The sequence below is a fragment of the Aethalodelphis obliquidens genome, unplaced genomic scaffold, assembly GCF_003676395.1.
Source record: "Aethalodelphis obliquidens isolate GAN/ISIS:26980383/991018 unplaced genomic scaffold, ASM367639v1 scaffold20, whole genome shotgun sequence".
In the NCBI taxonomy this organism is placed as follows: domain Eukaryota; kingdom Metazoa; phylum Chordata; class Mammalia; order Artiodactyla; family Delphinidae; genus Aethalodelphis; species Aethalodelphis obliquidens.
In genome coordinates, this window is record NW_020837964.1 from 1,120,574 (window position 1) to 1,136,574 (window position 16,001).

General features: G+C 51.7%; 1 protein-coding gene across 2 annotated transcripts in view; it reads right to left on the reverse strand.

Moving 5' to 3' along the window:
• ZC3H18 (zinc finger CCCH-type containing 18) overlaps nucleotides 1–11,453 on the reverse strand; it is a 51,183-nt gene extending 39,730 nt beyond the window's left edge. Inside the window, exons 1-2 of one of the 2 annotated variants that reach the window (XM_027118985.1) lie at nucleotides 11,292–11,453; nucleotides 4,522–5,111 (exon numbers count right to left, since the gene is read on the reverse strand). In XM_027118985.1, coding sequence (XP_026974786.1) covers nucleotides 4,522–5,097 — 576 coding nt within the window. In that variant the 5' untranslated portion in view covers nucleotides 5,098–5,111; nucleotides 11,292–11,453. The remainder of the gene's footprint in view (nucleotides 1–4,521; nucleotides 5,112–11,291) is intronic. The other variant, XM_027118986.1, reaches the window with a different exon arrangement.
• Between the last annotated feature and the right edge of the window lie 4,548 nt (nucleotides 11,454–16,001).

Genomic DNA, 16,001 nt, shown 5'->3' on the forward strand with positions numbered 1-16,001 from the left:
TTACTTAGTCCCTTGCGGCCAGGCCGCCATGGCTGCTTCCCTGGCTCCCACCAGGGGACAGCGCTGTGGACGTCCCCAGATCCCTAAGCCCGAGGGCTCACCTGCCTGGAAGCCCTTTGGCAGAAGATACTGTGTGTCCAGACGCGAAAGGAGCAGGCAGATGTGAACAGGAGAAAAGACAAAAGACCGCCTGCAAAGAAAATGCCTCCAAGTATATCTGTCTGTGGCTGGGCCCAAGGAGTCATGTGGCCCGTCCACTCGGGGCGCGCCCACCCCGCCCCATCTCTGAGCGCGCACCCTATCAGTGTGACAGTCACTGACGAAAGGAGGAAGGGAACAAACTACGCCACGCTTTCCCAAGGGGATGGCACACTTCAGGCGGCTGAAGTTCTGTCAACCAGATGACAAGAGAGATATAAAAGAGAACCAAGTCCATAAGCGGAGGAGGCAAAGGATGGACCAAAGATGGAAGGCCCTGAGTCTGTCCAGGTGAATCACAGAGCCACGAAGGAAGGGGTCTGTGTGCAGAACTCAGCAGGGCTGCGGGAGTGAGCCAGGCAGGCCTCACACGGCCGCGTGCTCTGTCTGCCTGTCCTAAGCGTGGCTTCCTGCACAGGTGAGACCGCTGACGAAGTCGAACTCACCCGCACTTCAGCTGTCGGTTGTCGGGGACCCTCGGCCCCCCTCCACAAATAAACCGGGTGCTGTAAATAGTGGGCCCACGATCCTGTTTGCAAAATCGCATCCCCACTGCAGCAGGGCGTGGCACTTCCAGAAAGGCCTTTGTATCTGAAGGCAGCACACCAAGACATATAAAAGTAATTCAAGGCCTGAGTTATAAACTACGTGCTTCAGACAAAAGAATGTCAAAGGTTTATTGTACAAACTGATGTCACTATCAAGGAAACCACTAACAGAGCAGGAAAGCTGGGGAGGGTGGGGGTGACTCCCCCCAAATCAATTCACCTGTCCCAGTGACCCAAAATCTACAAGGGAAAAAAGAGGGACAGTGTACCCCAACAGGAGAGAAGAGTGCTTCTCAGTTAAAAGGAGGATAAATCACAGGGCCTTTGAGACGCTTCCACTCAGCTGGCCGTTCCCAGCAATTCAGGCCTGGAGGCTGAGGGGAGACGGGCAGCGAAGTGCAGGAGGGGCCCTGGAAACGGTGAGCCTCTTCAAAGAGTCAGCGGGGCTGCGAGACCCCTGCCAGACGTGGAAAAGCTCAGGGGCCTCAGTGAACGCACTTTTGAGGTGTGAGCCAAACTGCCCTTTTCTTCTGCATAATAACATCCAGGTAGCTCACTTCTGATACCAAAAATGTGCTTGAAAGCAATGGGGAAAAGGCCCCCCGGGATGGATACTTTCCACTTGGACCAGAGGCTACTTGGCACGGATTTAAACTGAAGGGGACCAGGCCAAAGTCCTGTCAGAAGCAGGCTGCTCATGGACCCAAGTGCACACCTCTGGCTCCCTGTCCATCTCGGGAGAGAAAGATACAGGAGTGTGTGCTTGCGGGAACGTGAGGCGAACTCTCTAGCCGAGATTCTGACGACGAAGGACGGACGGGAACTGGGATGGAGAGAGCAGAAGCGAAGCAGCAGTAGTTTTTCAATACGAGCTAATGTGTGTCTACACTGGGTTCTTCCAACAGCGGCTAGTGCGGATGCTGGTCACCCACACGCAGTGCCTGAACTGCCTCTTTATGCGAATGGCTCTCCGGTGTAGACCTTCCACCCACTGCCACCCCCATCTCAACGGCACTCGACTTCAACGTGCCCCAAAGCAGCTGGAGTTCGCCCGTCTGCTGAGAGGGCAGTTACTGGCTGCCTCCAAAGTGCCAGGTCCTGGGAACAGAGGGGCAAAGCCACACAGGTCCCAGACTTAGGGAACTTGTGTCCTTGGAGGTGTGGGCACGGAAGAGCAAGAGAAACAAACACACTAAGGACCCAGTCAATTCAGACTGTGGAGGCCCAGCAGAGGCACCGAGCCAGGTGTAACAGAGTCGGGGGCAGGAGGCAGGGCCTGCAGAAGGGAGCAGACATGGAAGGAAGCCAATGGTTAAAGGATGGGGAGGAGCCTGGAACGCAGGTGCGCTCCCATGAGGGCCCAAGTCTCCATTCATAGTGCCCACTCCCGTCTAGGCCTGCCTATCCCTGGGGGGTGATGGGCTCTGCCCTTCCCAGTTACACCCCCAGCGTGTTACAATGAGCCTGACACACTGCAGGGTCTGTGGGGCTGTGTGTGGGAAGGGCAGTGCCACCCCGTGGCTGAACGAAGCTGTGCTCTGGTCCCAGCAGCCTGCGGGTCCAGTAGGGCTGTGAGGCCCTTGCGAGAGGTGCCAGGCAGGCACAAGGCAAACCAAGCAGCCATCTAGGATCAAGTGGGCAAGAAAGTCAAACTGGATCTCTAGTTCACCTGCTGTTTCTGGGGGAAACCAGCAAACCTCCAGACGATGGGTGCTTTCCCGGGCCAGCTCAGTCAACCCAATGTCCCACGCCGCCACATCTAAGTGCGGCAGGAAAGCCCAGGGATGCGATGACGGCAAGGCCCCCCGGGACCTGCAGGGAGACACCTACCTGTCCACATATGACCATGGAAAGGCAGGAAGGTAGATAAATTTTCCCGTACAGCTTATTCAACAGTTGAAGCAAGAAGAGCTTGCAACTGGTCCTTTCTTAATGGGAAGCAGACTGCCCAGAACGCCGGCCACAGCACCCCAGTCATCAGGAGCCCCTCAATCCTTGGTGGCAGGATGCAGACGTGGCTTTTCTCTTTGTAAACTGAAAAACCAAACTCACGGGCAACCTCAACCAATGATTTCATCTTCTGCCCAAAATGTCGTCCAAACTGATTAACTGGAGTCTCATGGCATCTCCTTCTCCTCTGGTAACCCTGTGGTCAAGGTGAACTTTCCAGATGGGAAGGGAAGCATAACTGGCGAAACCTAAGAGCGTTCATAGATAATGTCCCGACAATACCCTTTTAAATGAGTACAGTATTAATAAGTAACGGCTGCTAATTTAGGAGACCATCTCCTACACTTAGTTGTGAGAAGATAAAAGATCTAAAATTCTAAGCTTGTAACTACATACACGATCTCGGAACGCCCCACAAAGTTCTGCTCTCGTGAACCAGAGTTTGAGAAGCACGGTCTTTGCGACGCGGCGTCCATACCAGCTGTCGCAGGAGCCTGGCACTTCGGGCGAGCCGGGGTTATGCACTTGACCAGCCCCTCCTCTCTCGGCAACCCAGAGCGGTTCCGAGGCACTCCTCACACCTCTCGCCACAGCGACTCTCCAGTGAGCAGAATCTCCTTTGCGGGATATTAGAAGCCCCAGATCTCGTCAGTCTGCTCCGTCCCCCTCTCAACCCCTTTTAGTAAAAGCATTTCTCAGCAGGACTTCGGGCTCTTCCCCCCACACACTCAACTTCTTAAAAGATCGTGACAGAAATTCTTTCAACAGAATCATCTGTCATAAAAACCCAACCTGCGCACAACTAAGATGATTATTACTGGGTACCTTGTCCTTAATCTGAAGGCCAGATTAATTTAAATAAGGTATAACAATGTGATGGCTTGGTCAAAAGCCAAAGCGTTCTGACACACAACCCCATTTTATCCAGTCCTGAGGGTCTTTTTAGGGCCACTCCCAAAGAAGCCTGGCCTAGATGTGACCCTCAGCAGAGAAGAAGGGCAAAGATAAAAATGCCTAAAGTAATAGAGGAAGCTGGAAGGAAGTTTTTTCAGGCTCAAGAACCTAACAGGGGACCTCCCTGGTGGCGCAGTGGTTAAGAATCCATCTGCCAATGCAGGGGACACGGGTTCGATCCCTGGTCTGGGAAGATCCCACATGTCGCGGAGCAACTAAGCCCACGCACCACAACTACTGAGCCTGCGCTCTGGAGCCCGCGAGCCACAACTACTGAGCCCACGTGCCACAACTACTGAAGCCCACAGGCCTAGAGCCCGTGCTCCACAGCAAGAGAAGCCACCACAATAAGAAGCCCATGCACGGCCACTTGCCGCAACTACTGAGCCCGCACACCTAGAGCCCATGCTCCGCAACAAGAGAGCCAGGGAATGAGAAGCCCATGCACTGCAACAAGAGTAGCCCCCGCTCGCCGCAACTAGAGAAAGCCCACGTGCAGCAACTAAGACCCAGTACAGCCAAAATAAATAAATTTATACATATAAATAAAAGAACCTAACAGGAACTGAAATCCACAATGGTTCTAGTTGAATACTAACTCAAATGTTACTTACAGACAGCAAAGAAAAAGGCAGAAAATTACTGCTTGTTTAAAAAAAAAAATCTAGAACTTTAACGCAATCCAACCAACAGCACCAGATGAGTGAGGGTCCACAGGACTTCTGCCAGCTACCGAATGGAAGACAGTTTTCTGACTGTAGCCCACATCCCCTGATTTCGGCGCTCCCTCATCACCACGGCGATGGCTCCCAGCACACGCCTCCTGTCCCCCTCCTCCGGGGTCGCTGCCGGCTCCGCTGGGCATACTCACGTCGATCTCTCCGTCGTCGATCTCTCCGTCGTCATCCTCTTTTCTTTTCTCCTTGGCGGCCTCCACGGGCTCCCTGTCCTCCACGCCGTGGACGCCCGCCTTCCCGTCCTCCCCGGGAGCCCCTTCTCCCCTCTCCTCGTCATCCTCAGGCCCGGCCTTCTCGGTGTCGTCCTCGTGCGTGGCGGGGGCAGGCTCCTCGGGGACCTCCTCATCGTAGTCTAACTCGTGCTCGTCCAGGTCCCTGGTGACCGAGGAGGCCTCGTCCCTCAGGTCGCTGGTGCGGTCTTCCTCCCCCCGGTCCCCCTCGGCCCGCGGGGGGCTGGCCGGGCCCCCGCTCAGCTCCGGAGCCTCAGAGTCCCGGTCCTCCTCGTCGGAGCGGCTCTCCTCTTCCTCCTGGCTCAGTCCCGGGGCGACGTTCTCCTCGTCCTCCGCGTCGGAAGCCCTCCCCCCAGCTCCATCCAGATCCTGCTCAGACCCACTTTCCCTCAGGATGTCATCGTCCGAGAGCCCCTGCTGCTCCTCTTCTTCGTCCTCTGGAGAGCGAGGGTCCCGGTCAGGGCTCTCGGCCACATCCATCGGTACCCACGGTTCTGCAAAACAAAGAGAACACACACTCACAGCATCCAGAAAGGGGCCAGTCAATCTCGCGCAGGTCTGCTGGGCCCCATGCTTGCCTCCGGCCTGCAGGAGGGCTCGGCCCCGCCCGGCTCCTCCACACCCCAGATCCCAGGCCGCAGACCACCGGCACCGCACCCGAGGCCCCCGCGGAGCCGGGCAGAGCGCGCGGAGCTGTGTGCCGGGAGCCTCACGTCTGGAGCCACCGGGTAGCGAGAGAGCTGGCGTGCCCACCTCCATACGGGGCACCCCGACTGGCTATCAGACAGTGGGCAAGAAGACGGGCATTGCAAGCGACAGCTTTTTGGGTTCGTAAAGTAATTACTTGTGAAATTCAGGAAAACGTGCATTCGGAAGGAGGTGGCAACAGTGAAGGCAGCGCCTGGCCTCTTCCGGAGTCACTCGCAGGGTCTGGAACAGAAACCCGGCCTGCCTTTGAGAGCCCCCAGGACATGGGCCATCTCCCGTTCCTGCACGTCTCTCCAGGTCAGGCCGTGAAGGCCGCCCGGAAGGCCTTCGTGCACTGTGATTCTCGAGAACCACTGTTCCAGGACAGGCAGGTCGTGGGAAAGAACTCTGGCAGAAAATCTTACATATTTAAGGAGTTTCTTATATAAAAAGACCAACAGTATCATTTTAGAAGATTTCATTTCTATTTTTACTCACTAGATTTAATTACAAAGTGACTATTTTCTGGTTTTCCCACCCCAACGTGCAAAGGTAGGACACTGTTCCATTGGTTCTAAACGCAGGTTGCAGAAGGTGGCTTGAGACGGTGTGTGCATGAAGTCGACACCAAACAGCCTACAAGCAAACATTTACCGTCCGCCACGCGACGGGTAGCGAGTAACCACTAAGCTGGTGTGAGACAGCAGGGACAGTGAAGGGTTTCATGTTCACTTGATTCTTCAAAATTTTTTATTTAAAATAATGTACGCCCCAGTCATGCTACTTGGTACCTCAGTGAGATCTGGAAACGCACAGTATATTTACATACTTTATATAAAATTACTTTATGCATTTACATAACTAAAAATTTAAAGTGTATCTTTTAAATTTATACCTTCAAAAGGAGAACCTATGTTTAAAGGTGCACATGCCAAGAGTTGGTATCTGAACCCATAGTTAAAAACAGTTTTGTTTTGTTTTTTTGCTGTTAATGGAAATTGTTAAAATTCAGCAAACATGAGGACAAGTTACTTAAAATTCATCACTTTATAAATAAAAAAAATGGTTAGCAGTAAAAGAAATTTACAAACCAACCAATCCATTCAAAGTCACTTAAAAGTAGACAGCTTTGAAAATGATTCACTTTTCAGTCTTCTAACTACGCTATCCAGAGGTAGGACTACTGGAAAGAATTATTAAAAAGTTAGCCCTAAAATGGTGCATTTTGCTGCCCCGTGGCTTCCTGGCTTCCCTGTGCAGGGCAGAGCCTGTCACCACACACACCACCCCTGCAGCCCAGGGCAACGCGCAAGGCAAGAAGGCGACCGCGGACAGGGCCCGGCACCCGCACCTCTTCCAGACAGAGCGCGGGGGCCTTGGGGCAGCCAGTCAGGGGCCAGTGGCAAACCGGCAGCCTCCCCGCTCCTTGGCTAATGACATCAGTAAAAACTGGAGATTTTCCTTTGTGTATGACGTCCTATGCCTACCCTTGTACAGTTCTAATTACATTGTATATAACGAAACCTCTCCACAGAAGGGCAGGGACTTTCATTCCCCAGCTGCTCAGGCTGGCACCTGGGACCCTGTAGGCCGGCAGTCACGTGCAGCTGGTCGCTGAGCCTCAGACATATCCCTACTGGAAACCTGACAAATTCTGATTCTCACATCATACAGGCTAATGGCAACCTTGGGAACCAAGTCACCTCTGAAATCAATCAACTGGTAATCAAAATTAAGTGTCCCCTTACACTAGTTTAAAATCCACAAAACCGATACTCTAGCTTTGCAACATATTATCCTGTTCACGGCACAGAGGCTCCCTCACTAGTAACTTGATAGCAGCCCCTTCTTGGGGCCCAGGTGCCAAAGGGTTTCATTGTCATGATTAGGTCCAACCAAACTGCTCTTCCATTCTGGCAAACTTCGATTTAAATCCTAGGGGAAGAAATGGGAGAGAGAATGCCTAACTTCAACTATATGATCAACCAAGTGGGCCATGTCTTTCTGGGACACATGGAACAGGGCACACAGTGTGGGCTTCTGAGTCAGAACCCGAATCCCGGCGCTGCTGCTCCCCAGCTTTAGGGTCTTGGGCAAATTATGTAAACTTGCCAGACCCCAGTTTCTTCATCTGAAATACGGGGAAACAGCACCCGCTGTAGAAGTCGTTGCGACACCTAAATGAGATCAGCCTGTTGGCTTCCAATACCCACACCCCTCTCCCCACCAGCCTGCGGTCAGCCTCCTGGGTGCTCAGGAAACAGCCATCCAGCACACGCCAGACAGTCACCTGTGCACGACCACGTGAGCGATAAGATCAAGTCCCCCACCTGCTGAGAGACCACTACTCCACCAGGCACTCGACCCAGCTCCTCGCATCAACCCTGCAAACAGGCGCTGCCCCGCTCACAGAGAAGGAAACCAAGGCACGTGGCCACGGGGCGCGATCGGGGCTTGCATCTCCGAGCGGCTGCCGGAGCAGGTGCCCAGTGCTGGCGCCGGCCCGATGCATGAAACCAGCTCCTGCTACCTGCCCAGGGACTAATCCCCACCTACTGCCCTTGTTTCGACAGGAAGATGGGACCCAAGCTCTAACTGACTTTACACGTTCTTTTTTGGAACAGAGCCCTCACATAAGTCGGAGACTTCTACTGAAGCAGTACCTTTTGCCTGTCGTTCTTTTCTCCCTTCTAAAGGTCTGTGCTGATCCGTCTAGGTTGCTATCTTAGCCCTTCTAGAACCAAAAAGACACATTTTCACGGAGATGGAAAAGTAACTATATGATCCATACAGACTGTTAAAGAACAGTGATGACCACATGGGACCAACCTGTGACACCAGCCACTTTTACTTTCAATGCGTCTAAAGCTTGAACCTCAGGCACTTACACTAAAGGTGGGTCTCATAGAGAAGCCCTCACAAAGGCGCACACTTCTACACCGACACCACGGGGAATGCTGCCTCCGATTCAAACCCTGAGGCTGCTGCACTGTGTGTAAAAAAGAAGCACTTGCGGAGCCTGCACGCCCCCCAAAGTTTGTACTATGGAATTCACTTCAGCCTTCCAAGCACAAAGCTAACTTCCGTCCTCTCACCGGCCGTTTTCAGTGCTGACCAGAAGGTGGTAGAGCGAAAGGCCCTGTGTGCACCTGTTCTTACCGGGGAGGACTAGTGCTGTCAGCCTTCTGGGCAGCACGGATTGCTCTGAGAATCTGAGGAAGGGGATGGCTCCTCTCCCTAGAAAAACCTGGACATACACAATTTATCCCCCACTTTCAGAGTTCAAAACCTCCTGAGGTCCACCCACTGAGCACTCCTGCCCTAAGTACGCTGTACATTATTCTACTACATACCCGAACTCGCCACACTGTATACCCCAACTATCTGTTTGCAAAGTCTGTTGGGAGACCCCCCCGCCCCCGGCCCCATGAAGGTCCTGAGTGGAAGGGCTCAGAATCACCTGGGTTCTCCGAGCTCAGCAAATGGCTGGCACTTGGTAGCAGAGCTACCATATAACTTATTGTCTGAACTTGGGGGCGTGTTTGAGACTGAAAGGGGGCACTGTTAACCATTACAGCAGGCATGAGCCTGGCTGTCCTAGGCATACTGGGACACACAGTCACCCCTAGGAGGCTCTGACAATCTCCTGAGCAAAGGGGTCCCATCTCTTCTTTCCCTGTGGAACCTCCTGGGATTTTCCAATCTGAGGCTACACACAGGTGAACAGCTTGCAGAGGAAAACATGCCAAAGAATCTTCCTGCTTATCAGAAGCAACCTGAGTCACACCCCGCTGCACAGAAGGGGTGTGTCCCTGGGGGTCAGAAGACGGTGTGTGTTCCGGGCCCCGCTCTGGGCGAGTTAACTGGCTCTCTGGGCGTCGGTGTCCTGTTTTGAGATTAATTCAATTTGGCCAATATCTGAGTACGTGCTCTGTGTCAGGAGCCAAGAAAACCATGTGGTCTATTAAATGCACACAGTGAAATGGAGGGTCGTCTGCACGTCTTCACAACCCCCAGGCTCACTATTCTTACTCAGTCTTTTCTTCTCACACAATCAATCACCCGTCATCGAGCGTTCTTGGCAAAGTTTAGAACTCTTTAGTCCTTTGACCCACAAGACAGTGAACTTGCCTGGAGAACAGAATAACAGTGTCCATCACTGTGTCTCCACAGCGTACTACACTGGCAGACGGGGACTGAGAGACGCTGCTTGAATAAATCACAAAGTCTCATTACTTGATAAACTACCTGTTGCACGCCAGAAAGAAACTTGAAGTAACTGCCTACTTTTTAGAAGACTATTCTAGAACTGAGACAGAGTGGGTGCTGCCTCGTTTCCCAGCGGTCATTCTGGAAGGCTGCGCCCTGACTGCAAGGACACTGGTACAGTACACAACAGGTGGGAGCTTTTCCTTCTCAGCAACCTTTGGAACCTGCAGAACACTCCCCTGGCACTCTCAGTGGCAGCAAGTCTTCCCTCTCTCACGGTGGGTCACTTTGACAAACCACAGGAAGCTGTTCAGAGCCTGGTCTGGTAAGTGAGGTGAGTTCCCAAGCCAGGTAAGATGGGTTTTGTCAAACATGGGGTGTGAGTATTGAATGAGACTGACTTTTCTCCTATGGCTTGTGTATTTACTACGGCTTGTAGTAAATATTTACTACCAAAACAGCAGTTCCAAAGAGGTTTTGGCAAAGGAGCACCAATGAAATACAAGCCTAACCTTCCAGGATAATGATTTTTAACAGAGCAGTCCCTATCTGAATGCCCAAGTTCTGGTACATCTGGTTAAAATTCAGACTCATAACTTCATGGATTTACAACATCCAAAGGAAGGATGTCAAGGTTGGTGATAGACACCATCCCCAAACTGACTAAACTTGACATCAAACGACTCCTCAGGGAGGAAGCACTCACCTTGAGATGATCTGTGAAAAAGGAAAAAACCTCTTCAGTGTTTGATCGTTTCCCACCCAGAACCGGAGACAAGTTCCAGCCTCTGGGACACACCTGATTGGTTTCCAGAGCTGGCTGGGCTCCACACATGTGCTCAGATTGTAAAATCATTAGGCAAAGACTCCCCTGCCTGGGAAGCGGGAATCAGCCTGGGTCCAGGCTCACCCTGAGAATCCCAACCTCTGCTCTGGGACAGGACCACTCCACAGGCAACACGAAGGAGATGAGAATCAAAGGAGAAAAGATGACAGCACTGCTATGTCTCTAAATGCTCCCTTCGTCCATTCTCCCCAAATTGATCTGAAGAACTGACCTGCTCTCACAGATAGAGAGCTGAACAGCTCATTTAAGATGATCAACCACTCTAGCCGGCAAACTCAGCTGTCATGAAGTAGTCAGTAACACTGAAGTCTTAGCAGGAGTAAGGCTGAAAGTCTTTAAGTCTTAGGTTCTCCCAGCAATGAGCCGGCATCCTTTGGGCTCTTAACCAAAGGGGCACAAGGAATTTTATTCCAAAGAGTGGCTCGCGTCTTGGGACACAGCCAATAGGTCCTACCTGTGCCTCCGGGAAGCCGAGGGAGCAAGTTCCAGGAGGCTCCGGGGAGCTCAAAGCTCCGGAAGAGCCTATCCCCAATCCGGAGGGCGAACCCGTGTGCCTCCTTCCGCCCCCCACCCCATCCTTGTGGGCGGAAAGCAATGCCACGCGAATATCCCGGAAGAGAAATGACAGCTTCGGGAGATCAACCCCACTGCAGAGAGCGGAAGCAGCTGTCGGGCGCTCGACCTGAGGGGGTCCAGGACCCCCAGGCCGGCTCGCCCGGAAGGAACGTGGGATCGTGCCTACCTCAGCTTCCCCTTCCCGGGGCCCGAGAGCCACGCTTCGGCTGGAGGCAGCCTGGAGCGCTCCCCGGAGGCGGAGGCGGAGGCGGCGGGGCTCCCGGGCCTCGGCTCCGCGCCGCCGCCACGCTCCCCGCCCGGCCGCCTCGGCCTCCTCCTCCCGCCGGCCCGGCCTCCCGCCATCGCCATCACTTACCTCAGCGCAAGGGCAGAGAGGGGGCCACGGCTTCGCAGGTGTCGGGGCGGCGCGGAGATGAGGTCCCTCAGCCCTTCCGCTCCTCACAGGCTCCGGCTTGAGGCGCGACGCGGGCGGAACAAACGGGCTCCACTACCCGCGGGGGCCGGCCATTGTGCGACGTCATCAGGCCGCGACGGTTGTCTGCGGCCCGGCGGGCTTCCCTCGCTTGCCACGCCCTCCGTCCGCTTCCTTCCGGCCTCCGCGCGGCCGCGCGCCCCGCGGCGCGCGCCCGCCCGAGATAGTACGGCGCAGGCGCGGCCGGGGCACCGCCCCTGGGGCGGATCTCCGAGCCGGCGCTCCGCCCGCCTAGGCGCAGGGAGGGCCTCGCGAGCCGAGCGGTCTCGTGACCAGCGAGCGCCGGTTCGCACCTGGCAGTGCGCTCTGCTGGCGGTAGCGGACCCGCGGAGGTGGGTCCTGCGACCTCGGGGCTCGGAACTTACCTGCTAAGTTCTGGCTGAAGAGGTCCCAGCCAAAGTTAATCCTTTCCGGGAAATGAGTTTAAACAGCAAACCTTAAACATATTAAACTTCTTCCCGGGGACTAAATAGCTCCCTCTCTGTTAAATATAATCAATGCAACGCAAAATTAATCATTTTCGAGAAACTGAGTTTAAATGTCAAAGACTAAACATTTTTTTTACAAAGAAACTATTTTTATTTGTATAACAAATATTCTAAGAAATGACGACATAATAAAATTAACAGAGTTGATGTGATGTCGAGACACAAATAAGTACGTAATGCTATTGATGATTAATCATTTTGTTTCATCCAACCTCCCACCGATTATTTTAGAGAGCATCTCTGGTGTATTTCTGACTGAATCTTAAGCATGATGTATCCAGGTGATTCAATTAGGAAATCTTTGAAAGAATGAAGCCTAAACATTTTTTTAAAACTATTTCTGTGCGACTAAATAGTTCCTGCTTTATCAAGTATAATCAGTCCGACACAAAATTTAATCATTTTTTTTGAGATATTCAGTTTAAATGTCAAAGCTTAAACATTTAATTTTTTTTATTATTTTTTGTAGGCAATCCAGTGTTGAAAAGTTTGCTTCATCATTTTGTGGTGTTATCTTTGGGTTAAGAAACAGGATCAACTAAAAAGAAAATTTCATAGAGTCCTGGTGGATTTCACCACACTGTGGCTTGTAACCTATTTGCTGGAAGCACCATAAAGTTCTCAGTAGTAAAAATCAACCTTAATTAGCTTATAAATTGAAAAGCAAATATTTTTTTGTGTGCTGTCTTAGAATGAGAGGTCCAGGGTGGGATTTTCCCCACAGCAAATAATAAAAATAGGACTCCCGGCTGGCAAAAGGACATAGACCACTGAAAACTTAAGCATTTAAAACTATTCCCAATGTTGCTAAAAAGTAGCAACAGGTCCAAAATGGAGTCACGTATGCTAAGCCTATCAAGACTTAATACCTAATTTAATTGAAGTTGTAGCCTCTCCCTAGAGTGGTAATTTAAACCCATCAGTCAGCACTAGGGAGGTGATCTGCCTAAGACCCCTGCATCCCTTAAGAGAAGGAAGGTGCCCTTGCTGGAAGTAACCCACCCTTTTAACTTCCTTGTCCCACCCTCCTGTGCCTATAACAACCTCCATTTTGTACAGCTTTTAGAAGCCTTTCTGCTTGCTAGATGGCATGCAGCCTGATTCATAAATTGTTTAATAAAGCTAATTAGATCTTCAAGTTTACTCAGCTGAATTTTTAACACTGATTTCTTAAAAATAATCAGCTCAAAAAAACAGAAACAAAAACAAAATAATAATCAGCTCAACACAAAAGTTAATCATTTTTTAAAGATACTGCGTTTAGGGGCTTCCCTGGTGGCACAGTGGTTGAGAGTCCGCCTGCCGATGCAGGGGACACGGGTTCGTGCCCCGGTCCGAGAAGATCCCACATGCCGCGGAGCGGCTGGGCCCGTGAGCCATGGCCGCTGAGCCTGTGCGTCCGGAGCCTGTGCTCCACAACAGGAGAGGCCACAGCAGTGAGAGGCCCGCGTACTGCAACAACAACAACAACAAAAAAAAAGATACTGCGTTTAAATATCAGAGCTTAAAATTTTACACTCTTTCCATGTGGATAAACAGCTCTGTATCTTATTAAATGCAATCAGCTTAATGTCCTTGATCAGAAGGACATCATGTGGCATTGGGAGTATTTTTACAGCTTACCAACTGCCTTCACAACCATCAGGGTGGAGCCACACCGAGCCTACTGCAGAGCATGAAACTGTCCATGTTACAATAGGAACCTGCCCTTAGAGAGACCCTGGGCTTGGTCGAATGCTCTGCTGTCCTCGCCTTAAGACTCTTAATCATTTTTGAACAAGGGGCCCACGTTTTCACTTTGCAGTGGACCATGTGTGAATGAATGAGCGAGAGAAGAAATTGAGGGCATTGACATGGAGCTACCATTTGACCTGGTGATGTCACTCCCAGAGAAATGAAATGTGTGCACAAAAACCTGTACACGAATGTTCCAGCAGTGTTATTCACAACAGCCCCAGAGTGGAAACAACCTAGGTGTCCATCAACTGATGATGGCTCAGTAAAATGTGGTCCAGGGAATTCCCTGGGGGTCTGGTGGTTAGGACTTGGCCCTTTCACTGACAAAGGCCCAGGTTCGATCCCTGGTCCAGAAACTAAGATCCTACAAGCCGTGTGGCACGGCCAAAAAAAAGATGTGGCCCATCCATACGGTAGAGTACTACTCAGCCACACAGAAGACTGAACTCTGTCTAAGAAGAGATGCCGTAGTCCAACCGTAAGAGGACACAAGAAGGTGGAAGGGGGCTCTCGCCAGAGCCCGGAGCCTGGACTTCCAGGTTCGAGAGAACTGTGAGGGATAAATGTCTGTAGTTGAAGCCCTCCAGTCTGCGGTATCTGTTATGGTCGTCTGAGCTGACCAATACGTTCTATTTACATGGAATATCAGAAGAGGCAAATCCACAGAGTCAGAAAGTAGCTGAGAGGTTACCAGGAGCTGGGGGTGGGGGATGGGGAATGACCACTTAATGGGGACAAAAGTTCTTTTAGGGGTGATGAAAATATTCCAGAGTCAGGCAGTTGTGCTGGTTGTACAACTTCGTGAATATACTAAAAACCATTGAATTGTGTACTTTAAAAGGGTAGATTTTGGGGGGTGGGAGGAATTGGGAGATTAGGTTTGACACATATACACTATTGACAGTAGGTATAAAATAGACGACTGTCGAGAACATACTGTAGAGCACAGGGAACTCTACTTAATGCTCTGTGGTGACCTAAATGGGAAGGAAGTCCAAAAAACAGGGGATATATGTATATGTATAGCTGATTCATTTTGCTGTACAGTAGAAACTAACACAACATTGTAAAGCAACTATACTCCAATAAAAATTAATTTAAAAAAGGGTAGATTTTATGTCATATGAATTATACTTCAATAAAGCTATTCTTTTTTTAAGAATCTCTTTAAGAAAAGAGCAACTAAGCCTGTGCACAACTACTGAGCTTGCGCTCTAGAGCCCGTGAGCCACAACTACCGAGCCCGCATACTACAACCACTGAAGCCTGCCCTCCTAGAGCCCGTGCTCCACAACTAGAGAAGCCACCGCAATGAGAAACCCACGCACCGCAACGAAGAGTAGCCCCTGCTCACCGCAACTAGAGAAAGCCCGTGCGCGGCAACAAAGACCCAACGCAGCCAAAAATCAATCAATAAATAAATGAAAATTAAAAAACAAAAGGAAAGAAATGAAGGGAGATGGTAGAGGACAGAAGGTGGGTGGGAGCTGAGAGGCGGTGGGAGAGGCTTGGGGGAGGGGACTCCTCATAGGTGAATCTCTGAGTGTCCTCCCGTTTCTCCCTCCCCTCGCCTCTGGATCCAGCCACATTCACCACCTGCCAGGATTAAGACCACAGCTCCAGCCCCTCCCCCGTTTCCCACTCTGACACTGCCCCAGCCCTACCCTCTCCTGGCACTCAGAGCCACGTGTCTAAATCTCCGATTGGTTCCAATCTCATCACTCCGGCCTGAGACCCCCTCCAGCAGCTCCCTCTGCCCCCAGATAAAACCCAACCCTGAGTGCGCTGCCCCGGCTCTGTACCCCCGGGCCGCTGCCGGCCCCCCAACGTCCCCCCACCTGGGGTTACTAATCACAGTGTTTTCAACATCTGGAGTGTGTGTGTGTGTGTGTGTGTGTGTGTGTATGGGGGAGGGCGGGGAGGTGCCTTTAGAAAGACAGAAAATGGCCAAGGTGGGATTAGAACCCAGGTCTCTCTGAATCTAAATCCTCGACTTTGAGCCACTGACTCCCCAAGTATAACGATGCAAGCAGTGCTCTCTAGGCCTCAGTGTTCTGGCTCTGCGAAGTGGGGCTATTCACCCCTGCTGCCTCCCTCTCAGGAGGGAAGGAAGAGACAGGAGGTGACAGGCACAAACATCTGTCCTTATATGGACTCACAGCAGGTCTGGTGCCCAGCGATCTCGTGGAATCCTGGGAGGCAGCCCCACCATTCTCTCCGTTTTATAGTCAGGGAAATAGAAACTGTAACATCTAAGAGCTGGGATTCCACCCCAGGCAGTCGGACCACAAAACCCAAGTGACCTAGTGAATGAGGCTGTCTCCAGATTAAGGTACTCTGGCTGTGGCTGTTACAAAAGAGAAACGTA